Here is an 11,079-nt window from a genome sequence, read left to right as displayed (position 1 = left end):
CGTGGTCATGTACCCCTGCCTTGCGTCCACTTCGTAGGCGGCAGAAAGCTCACAGAAGACAACCAATCAAGCAGCATCTCTGCATCTGCTCCCTCAGGTTAGTGGGGTGGTGGTGGTCAGCATCTCTGCATCTGCTTCCTCGGGTCAGTTGGTCGGTGGTGGTCGTCTTCTTGTGTCACGGTCTGGGAACCAGTTAACCAGGTGAGCTCCCTTCAAGTTTTTGACCCTGCTCTTTTACTAGAATTGTTGTTAAATACTAAACCTAGTGGTTGCTGTTGTAATTGAATTTTAGAGTTGTTGAACCTGAGCATATTTTAGTTAGTATGGTTATTGAATCTGGTGGTTATTACTATTGTATTTGATTTTTTAAAGTTGTTATTGAATCGGTGGTTATTACTTTAGTTAAAAGTATTGTTGAACTTGAATCTGGGCTGCTATTGCATTTAGAGTTGTTGTTTGTTGCTAGTTGCTGTGTTGTTTTAGAGGAGTTGTGTTTTTTAGAAATGTTGTTGTTTGTTGGTTTTTTCTAGAGTTGCTGTTTGTTGAATCACAGAATCAGTGAACTTTGGTGAAATGGTGGTGGTTGCTGTGCTGCTTAAAAATTGACTTAAGTAAATCTTTTGTTGCTAAAAATATTTTGTTTCTTTTACTAGAATTTTAAAAATGTCTTCATCTCAAACATCATCAGAATCGTCACCATCTCAAAAACAAGTATCATTAGTAATGTACTAAATATTAGTTTATTACCTTTTTTTAGATCACTAGTTATATTTAAAAACTAATATTAAATTATTAATGTTTATAAAGATTTATCTTTTAAATTTTAAGATATTATTTTAATTTTATTTATATAATTTTATATTTTTTAATTATAACCGAATTAATCGGATGAATAATGATCTATCAGTTGAATCAATAACTCGTTAATCTGGTCATAGAAATAAGGGCAAGTTACTTAAATAAATAGAATAGAGAAAACGTTTACCCAAATGTGCAAAATTGATTCTTGTTACCTGCATGTGCAAAAAGCTATTTTTATGTAATCCGTGGCAACCCACCACGGTTTCAAAACGTGCATAAATCGTGGCAGGTCCTAGCAGATTATGGCCAAAAGATATAGAGTGTAAACCGTGGTAGGTCACCACGGTTTACTAAGGAGAGATGGCGTGCATAAACCGTGGAGAGTCATCGTGGGGAGTCACCACGGTTTATGAAGAAACTTGTTTGCACATAAAACCTTGTGGGTCACCACGGTTTATGTGTGGTAAATAATGGCCAGAAAACCTTGTTAATTTTATGTCCAATAGAAAATGAATTTATTAGCACAATAAATTTATTAGCAGAATCTTAAATTATGTCTTATCAACAACAGCTTTTTATAATAGAAAGAGTACAATAAAAAAAATCAGATAATACTAAGAAAATAATTTTTATAGTGCTTAAAAAATTGATGTCTATTTACTAAAAAATAAAAAATTAATATTTAATTTAAAATGATGAAATTTAATAAATTTAAAATATTTAAAATTTGTTATGTAAAATAAATTAGAAAAAAATTAGACTCCAATAATAAACATCATGAAATTTTTGGATTTTTTTCTATTATAAAATAGGTGACCTCTCTCGTTATATTCATCTTTATTTTTTCATTTATAAAATAAAGATTTATTACACTATAATATATTAATAAGTACAATAAAATAATTACTTGTTAATATTGGTATATTAATATTCATTAACATGCTTATTGATTAAATCTTTTATATAGATTTAATAAATTCACATATAAGTGTATATTGATACATTAGTATTTGTTAAATTTAAAATAAAAAATATTTATTATATTTTAAGAATATTAATGAGTACTCTAAAAAATATTAATAAGTAATTATTTTATTATGTTCATTAATATTTTTTATAGTATAATAAATATTTAAATATAGTGTAAAATGAAAAATAGGGATAAACATAATGAAAAACTAATTGATAATACATGTAAAAATTTTATAGTATATATTAGTCAATAATACAAAAAGAGAATGAAAAAAATTTATTATAAATATTCAATAGAAATAGATGATTTTTTTTTATAAAATGTACTATATAGTGTGTATTTATTAGGCTGCCTTTGTTTTCAACAACAAAATAGGATAAGACAATGAAAATAGGACAGGACAAGACACTGATGGATAGAGACATAAAATTTTGTGTTCTTGTAATTCTACTTGGTGATAAACTAGAACAAATTATGAAAATCTAATTTATTCTCATTTTTTTCATTAAAAAAATTTGAGATGAAAAATATGATTATAAAAAATTAACAAGAATAATAAAAAAAAATAAAAAATAAGTTGTGTCTCTTAGACATAAAATTAACAAGGTTTTCTGGTCATTATTTACCACACATAAACCGTGGTGACCCACAAGGTTTTATGTGCAAACAAGTTTCTTCATAAACCGTGGTGACTCTCCACGGTTTATGCACGCCATCTCTCCTTAGTAAACCGTGGTGACTTACCACGGTTTACATTCTATATCTTTTGCCCATAATCCGCTAGGACCTGCCACGATTTATGCACGTTTTGTCGTGGTGGATTGCCACAGATTACATAAAAATGGCTTTTTGTACATGCAGGTAATAAGAATTAGTTTTGCACATTTGAGTAAACGTTTTCTCTATTCTATTTATTTAAGTAACTTGCCCTAGAAATAAATTGATAACTATGGACTGAATTGTATCTTTTCTCTCACAAAAATGGCAAATTTGTTTATGGTTAGACTTTGTGGAGCGGGTCCAGCTGCCTGGCTATTTTAAGTGAGGGAAAAAAAAGTACACAGAAAAATACCATGTCCGACAACGGCGGCACACATTTGTCCAAACTTTTATTCCTTTTCTAAATTTTAATACCTGACGAGGAAACAACTGGGGATGGGATAAGATTGAATGCGGAAGAGAAAGGAAAAATCACCAAAATGGGTCATCAACACATGAATTGAACAATGTATGGTTATTGGTTACTTATAATTGGTCATAACGGCGGGTGACTATAACTTTATTTTTGGCTCTCATGCAACTCTTTCATGTCAACATCAAATCATTAATGTGACATTGTATAAGTCCCAATACGATATGCAACTGTCCCCTCCATAGATGGCTAAAAACCTAAAACACAACTAGGGATATCTAAATTAATATTTAACAATTTTTTTTTCAAAGTAGTTTCCATTTTTAAATATTAAATAAATAAAATTAATTTTAATACATTCATAATATATTTTACATAACTTGAATAATCATGTTATGATACAATTATAAAAAATGTAGTTATTTTTACTATCTAGCAATTGAATATATACATGTTGCAGTGTATTAATACCATAAAAATTTATTTTAAGCTTTAACATTCTTTAACATCGTAAATGTGCTTTCGATTAAACTGTTCAAATCCAATTCAAATCAATTTAAATTAAATTGTTTGTTCCATTTAATTTAAATTAAAAATCGATAAAAGTTACATTAATTTAAATTTGATTGGATTTTATTTTTTTGTAAATTATATGAATTAGATCAAATTTTAGATTTACTTTTTAAAATCGATCCAATCTAATTCGAATCGAACATTACGCTATATAGAAAAGCTCTACATACAAGTCATTAGGGCTTGTATGCTTTACAAGTTAATTAACGAATAAAAACCCAAAACGCGTTGCAAGGGTTACGTCCCATACACGCGCTATATAAAGATCCCGCGTACATATAACTACCAAATTTAAAAGATTTGTTTCCTTCGTTCTCCTTATTTCTAGATTTGCTCGTTCTCCTTATTTCCTTCTTCGTTCTTCTTCTCATTCTTCTTCTTCTCGTTCTTCTCTCTCTGTAACTCCAGTTTCGTTTTCTATTCGATTTTTTGTTTTCTGAAATCAAAGTTTGAACTCATTTTGAAGATAATGGATGATTCAACCTTAGATTGTCAGCTGAATCAGGGCAAAGTGAATTATGAATTTGAATCTAACGAAGTTCCTGAGGTTTGATTTATATACGATTACTCTGAATTTTGTTGCAGTAATTTGTATAGCATTGTGTAGCTGAATAATTCGTGAACATTGACTGTGAAACTAATGCGTGAACATAAATTTGTGGATTGAATCTAATGTATTAGTTTTGATTGATTATCTGGAATTTATAGCAGACGCTCGGGTGTAGATCAGAACTTTTTGGGTGTATTTTTGTGGGAAGTGTGGGTGTATTTACAGTTTATGGCTTTTTCTGTTATTTTAGCTGAGTTGTTGTCGTTCGGGTGTATTATATTAGACATGATTGGGTGTGTTTTTAGTTTTTGACATGGTGTATTCTGCAACATGTGTATTTACAGTTTATTTTTTTGTTATTTTAGCTGAGTTGTTGTCGTTCGGGTGTATTATATCAGACATGATTGGGTGTATTTTTATTTTTTGTCATGGTATATTCTGCAGCCTGTGTATTTACAGTTTATGGCTTTTATTGTCATTTTAGTTGAGTTGTTGCCGTTTGGGTGTATTATATCAGCAATGATTGGGTGTATTTTTAGTTTTTGACATGGTGTATTCTGCAGCCTCTCTCTGTTGTTGATAACCAGTTTGTTCCGAAGGTTGGAATGACCTTTACCACCCTTGAAGATGCTGAAAAATTTTACAGGAACTACGCCAAGGCTGCAGGTTTTTCTACAAGAGTTCGGAGTACAAATAGGAAGGAAAACGAGATTAAGAATCAATTGATTACATGTAGCAGAGAGGGAAAATGAAAATCTAAAATATCTCCGACCGAGAAGACGAATCCGACAGCCGGTTTAAACTGTCCTGCAAGAATTTATATACACACATTGAAGGATGTTGGTGCTTGGATCATTTCAAAGGTTGTGCTGGATCATTCACACCCTTGCTGTCTAAGTAAAGTAGAGATGCTCAAACAGCACAAGAAACTAAGTAGAGATGCTCAAGGACGTGTTATGAATTATCAGTTCAGGGTACCAGCATAAGCGGATAACTCTTTGGGTGTATAGTATGGGTGTAAAAGCACTGTTGTTTTGGGTGTATTTTTGTGAATTTTCTTGTGTTTCACATTTTACATATATATATACATATATATATTTTACAATATGCTGTTTATGTTATAAAATATTGTTTGTTTTTTATATTATGGTTTAAGTGTTTAAGGGTTTAGGGTTTAGTTTTTAGAGTTTAGTGTTTAGGGTTTAGGGTTTAGGGTTTATGGTTTAGTTTTTAGGGTTTAGGGTTCATGGTTTTAGGGATAAAGCATCAGGGGGATAGAATTTTGGGTGTATATTCAACTTTATTTGGGTGTAAAAAATGTCAGGTCATGGGTGTATATTTGGTTTGATGTTTTTCTTCATATTATAGTACCTGTAATTCAGACATTTGGTTTAAGGTTTTAGGGTTTAGGGTTTAGGGTTTAGGTTTTTAGGGTTTAGGGTTTAGGGTTCAGGGTTTTAGGGATAAAGCATCAGGGGGATAGAATTTTGGGTGTATATTCAACTTTATTTGGGTGTAAAAAATGTCAGGTCATGGGTGTATATTTGGTTTGATGTTTTCCTTCATATTATTGTACCTGTAATTCAGACATTTTAAATACATCAGAGAGAATTTTACTCATAATTGGCAAATTTTTACAGCATGTATTCAATTTGTTACATTAATCAGTTTTACATTAATCAGTGTCAATATCCATAGAATCTATCTGACACTTGGGTATAAGTTGTGTATTCGTTTGCATTAATCAGTGGTGGGATGTACATCAGGCCACCAAATCCCAAATCCCTAACAATTGTTTTCTTCTCCTCGCTCATGTTTCTAAATTTCTCATTTAACAAATGGGTTGCACACTTAAGGTCTTTGGTTTGCTGTAAACAAAGCAAAATTATAGTCAGATATATTTTTATTATATAAAACTGATTTCATCTAAGACATATATTTGTTTTTACATTTTTTTCAACTTGGTTTCTGCCTGCCATTTTTTCTGAAATGAAAAATACACCCATAGATACCAGTAAGATATACCCATAGATATGAGTCAGATACACCCATACATATGATTCAGATACACCCATACATATGATTCACATACACCCATAGATATGAGTCAGATACACACATAGATATCAGTCAGATATTACTCAAACATGCATTAATATACAACGTCAAGCAACATTACAAGGTGAAGCAATATACACCCATGGACAAGCAAATATTAGAACAGTTGCAAGTGATCACTATACTACAGTATATCAGTTCAGAAATATACACCCAACAAAATACTCCATATACACCCACCAAATCAAGCAATATACTTCCAAAAATCAATTACCAGAAGAACTAGAACAACAAGAACAGTAACACCTAGAACAACTAAGAAGAACAGTATAACCTAGAACCAAGAATAACATTAAAACCTAGAACAAGTGGAACATTAAAAACTGTAAAACCTAGAAGAACGTAGAAGAACAGTAAAACCTAGAAGAATGTAGAAGAACAGTAAAACCTAGTTCTTCGTTTTTGAAATATGAAAAATATATAGGATGAGTAAAATAGTAACGTAACGTACCTTGAGTATTATAACTTTGTTTTTTCTGGAGATTCTAGATTGAGAGTTCTATGTTGTGTTGATGGAGAGTTCTGATCTTCGCGACGATTGCTATCTTTGCCGTTTACAATGTTGCTCGAAAATGGAACGGTTGTGTTTTCTTCGAATGGCTTGGAGAAGTGGAAGAGTGTGCCATTAAGGAACGGTTTTCGCGAAGCGCGAGTGTTGAGTGGAGCACGTGAATGTTACGCTCCATTCAAAGTAATTCAGTGCGCGTGTGCAAGGAGTGTGGGCTGGGAGCTTGTATAATTTGTAGGACCTTTTTGCTTGTATGTGTAGTAGGCCCGTACGCTATAATATTATTATTTTATTATATTTACAATTTTATTTATAATATATTCAATTTGTTAAACATTTTTATATTATTCATATATTATTATTATTTAATAAATCTTTTATGTTCAAAATATGATTTATTTATTTATTTTAACTAATTTATAATTTTATTTTATTGTTATGTTATTATTAATTTTTTAAGATGATGTTGAAATTTATTATGTTATTGTTAGTTATTTAAAATTTGATGTTGAAACTTGTTATATATTTTTAATTTTTAATTTACAAAACCGCAAATCCAATCCAATCCAAACTGTTTGAAATTGAATCGGATCGGAGAGAATTTAAAAAAAAACCTCAAATCCAAACGGCATCACAAATAAAATTAGTATTCAGATCGGATAAATTTTTAACTCAAAACCGATCCAAACTACACCGCAAATATCCCTACTCTCCACTTGCCACGAAAGAGAACATAGGCCTTTTGAATGCTGTACTAATACAGTAAGAAGTGACAAATAGAATTTATCTTCATCATATATATGTAATAAAAAATTTCATATATCTATATAAATAAAAACAGTATATTCCCTTAAAACGGAATACATTTATTACACAATTCTCCTATACAAAAATACAGATTTGTACTATTATGATTTTTGTTGACTGTATAACGAAAACCTCGTTAGCTTAAAGAAATAACCTTTGAGCTAAAAGCTATTATGCTAGCTAGCATTCTATGTTACAATCATTAAAAAGCAACAACAAATCTTATATTAGCTTCTATTTTCTAATTATTTCTCAGGATGAAGATGATGTATAGTTCTCGATCCTAACCATATCTTAGCATAGTTTTTCTGTGCTACTTGTAGAGAAGGTTTAAACAATTTGATTTGTATCTGCTCTCCGCATGCTTATACATTTGCAGTTTGCCCTCTTTTCACTTAGATTCTGCAAGTAATTTTGAAAAACAATCAATGTAAAAACATGGAGAGTAAGATTAAGGGGTGGAAAATTTTGTTCTTAAATCAAATTCTCTCTTTATGTTACCTTGAATTGTTTCTGAAGATCTTTAATGTAGTCAACCGCCAAGTCCAACATGTCTGCTGTGTTGGTTTGCTGCCAAGAACATGAAGAATGTTAATTTTCCAAACACGGCACACATGCACGCATGCACACACACATATTTCAAGTTCAAAGAACCAGACTTATCATTTGTTCTTACCTTGTCCATGTTTGGGACCAGCTCTTGCAATTTCCTCATTCGTTCACTGATCCGTGTTCTTCGTACCTGAAATTAGTTTAGTCCTTAAAATCGTGTATAATATGCTGCAAGTTCATAAATTCAATACAGTCTAAATAATGTGCTGCTCTTTATTTTGAAGTAAGAAAGGATTTTTCTTCATTCCATCATAGTTAATGCATCCTCACAAGATATTAAGATGCTTTCCATTTCAAAACAATAATAAAGTTCTGTTTCTCTGGGATTGGCTATATTAGATTAAATGATGTTTTTGTGTCTTATTCTGAGCTATTTAGACAAGTCAGTTAAATATAACTCATTCTTAAATGCTCATAGTCATAGTTAAGATAATAAGATTCTTCTGAAAACGTAAATTGTATTTTGGAGATAGACAAAGTTCTACCCTTTCAGCTATGCTTCGGGGATGAGTAGCGCAGCCTCGCTTCGCTCTGATTTTACAAGGAACAGAATCTGGGAACTGAAGCAGATTCTCCATACCAATCATCTCTGATGAAGTTTTCGGCAAACTCAAGTGATGTGATAGCATATGAACTTGATTTCCTAGCTCTCCATTCTGAGTACAACAATTGATTCGAATTAAGAGCAAGAAATCAAAGTGAAAGAATAAAATCATAAAAGTGAACATCCTATATATAGATGCATACCTGAACATCAGGAAACAACTTTCCATTGCTACTTCGCCCTCTTTTCAAGCCAGTGAGGTTTTCAGACTGTTGTGGTGCATCATTCCAAGAACCATAGGAGAATCCGGGGCTGTAATGCAAGGCATCACCATTGCTACCACCCTGCCTCCCATCGTCAGGGCTATTTGCCCCAATTTCCTCGCTCCCTATTTCGGAGATCTGCGACAACATTCCCAAGGAAGAAGCAGTTCTTGATGAGAAGCTAATCTGATTCTTCAATCTGTTCATCGATGGACTAAGTTCTTCGCTGGTGCTGTTAACATGACCATAGTTCCCGACACCTTTCATGGTAGCAAATCCTACAATTTACAAACATATAACTTCTTCTGAGTAATTACTGTCTTAATATAATAAGAAGGAAGGTCAGATATCATATTCTAGATCCTCAAATTGAAGTAATTAGTTAGTTATTACATATTTATATAAAACATAAGCATAATTTGCAATCTTGGATCTATAATACTATAAGCATAGATAAAGTTCATTCGATATTGAAGTTTCAGGAAAGGATTAATTTTCCTAAAAGCTTAAGGAACAAATACCAAGTAACACATAGCACATCTAAATGAATAAGCTCATCATATTGCAAAAATTTTAACTAAATATAAATGCTGTGATACCATGTACGGTAAATAATAAACAGATTTGAAAGGTTTCATCAACCTCCATGTAACTATAATTCGGATCATGAGATTCAAAATAACCATAAATTGGATTGAATAAATGTCCCCACCAATATCATTGATTCCTAATTGATTGCTCTTTCATTAAGCACACATATAGCATCTAACTAATACTCATTATGATGATGATTAGATTCTAAATAGTAACAAATCCTCCACTCTATTACAGTAACAACAAAACATCACGTCTTAAAAGGAAAAAAATAGATAAAAATATGTTACAAGTTAAATACCATTTTGAAATGAAACGTTGGAGAAAAGGTCAGCAGGGGAACTATTCTGCCTGAGAAGATTTAAAGAAGAAGAAACGCCAAACCCTTTTTGGTCCATTCCCATTGAACCCATAACCAACCCTAAAAACCCATCCATTGAAGATGAACAAGAAGAAGAAGAAGTGTTCCTTGGGTAGTGAGGTGGCAATCCACCACCACCATATCCGTGCCCTCCAGAATTCATCCGCCTCAGACCCTTCGAATCACAACCCTTATTGGTTGGTTTTGTGTTTGTGTTTGTATCTGGGAATTCTTGGAAGCTATGCGAAACGGTATCGGTTTTGGAAATATTGTTCTTGCTGCTACTGCTATTACTATTGGCGAATCTCGAGAGCAAGGTTTGGGATTCAGTGAAAGTTGGAGTGAGATTCGCGAGAAGCGAACTCGGTGCAGAGCGATAACGAAGCAAACCAGAACTACTGCTTTGTTGTTGTTCAAGTTGATAGCCTTGAAGCGAATTCGAATCCATTATCACTATTTATATGTATATATGTCTGTATATGTTTTAGTGTTTGTTATGTGCTTAGTTTGGGTTACTCAAAAGTCACTGTGACGCTGTAAAAAGATTAGAAGATGGGGAATCATTATGGAAAAGCCATAAATTCAGAGAATTTTTTTTTGTTGGATTGGATTGGGTTTGGGTGTGGTGGATAAGATCTTGTAGGAGAAGCAAGAAGAGTGGAAGAAAAGGGAAGAGGTTGTTTTTGTGGTGGTAGAAACTTGCACACAATTCAAGGAAGGGAGAGGGAGAGATATATGGTGTCTGTGAAGGTGTGTTTTTGTGTATTGTGTGCAGAGGCAGAAGAAGATGCAGAAAGGAAGGGATAGATACGGAGATGCAATGAAAGGGACAGGGAGGTTTGTGCGCGAGTAGTAGCAGATAGGGATCAGTGTAATTAAGAGTAATATTTAAAGAGTTAATAATATATAATAATATTTTTTATTTTTAATATTCAAAAGATTTTAAAAAAATTATTCAATTTTTAAATTAATTTTTAAAAAATAAAATTAATTTTCAAAAATACTAAAGCAATTACATTTGTTTTTTTTATCGCTTTATAATTCACCAACATTAATCAATAATGAGTTGACATGTTAAGTAATAGCATAACTCATGTCTGCCATCATATTAGTATGACAAGTTTTCAAAAAAACAAAAAATGAGCGGCAGTTGCATAAACTCTAATCTCCTTATCATCTATAAGTATTTTTTTTATTTAAGTAAACTATTATTTTTTTTTATTTAAGTATTTTTTTTATATTT

The 11,079-nt window shown here is 31.7% G+C and overlaps 1 protein-coding gene across 1 annotated transcript; it reads right to left on the bottom strand.

Moving 5' to 3' along the window:
* Nucleotides 1-7,531: 7,531 nt before the first annotated feature.
* Nucleotides 7,532-10,676, bottom strand: LOC107474708 (transcription factor bHLH130). The gene is made up of 6 exons (XM_016094350.3): nt 9,777-10,676; nt 8,822-9,159; nt 8,560-8,730; nt 8,139-8,204; nt 7,964-8,032; nt 7,532-7,864 (listed from the first exon to the last, which is right to left on the bottom strand). The coding sequence occupies exons 1-6, from the start codon at nt 10,282-10,284 to the stop codon at nt 7,793-7,795; spliced, it is 1,224 nt and encodes a 407-aa protein (XP_015949836.1). The 5' UTR covers nt 10,285-10,676; the 3' UTR covers nt 7,532-7,792.
* Between the last annotated feature and the right edge of the window lie 403 nt (nt 10,677-11,079).

Source organism: Arachis duranensis, chromosome 2, assembly GCF_000817695.3.
Source record: "Arachis duranensis cultivar V14167 chromosome 2, aradu.V14167.gnm2.J7QH, whole genome shotgun sequence".
NCBI classification, from domain to species: Eukaryota; Viridiplantae; Streptophyta; class Magnoliopsida; order Fabales; family Fabaceae; genus Arachis; species Arachis duranensis.
This window is presented reverse-complemented; position numbering and strand designations above follow the sequence as displayed.

Bases quoted from the DNA above. Each gene is read 5' to 3' on its own strand.
- LOC107474708 (XM_016094350.3), bottom strand. From the start codon at position 10,284: ATGGATTCGAATTCGCTTCAAGGCTATCAACTTGAACAACAACAAAGC. The intron at 8,033-8,138 runs GTAAGAACAAAT...TGTTCTTGGCAG, and splicing joins TGGTCCCAAACATGGACAAG to CAAACCAACACAGCAGACAT. The intron at 7,865-7,963 runs GTAACATAAAGA...AATTACTTGCAG, and splicing joins ATCTTCAGAAACAATTCAAG to AATCTAAGTGAAAAGAGGGC.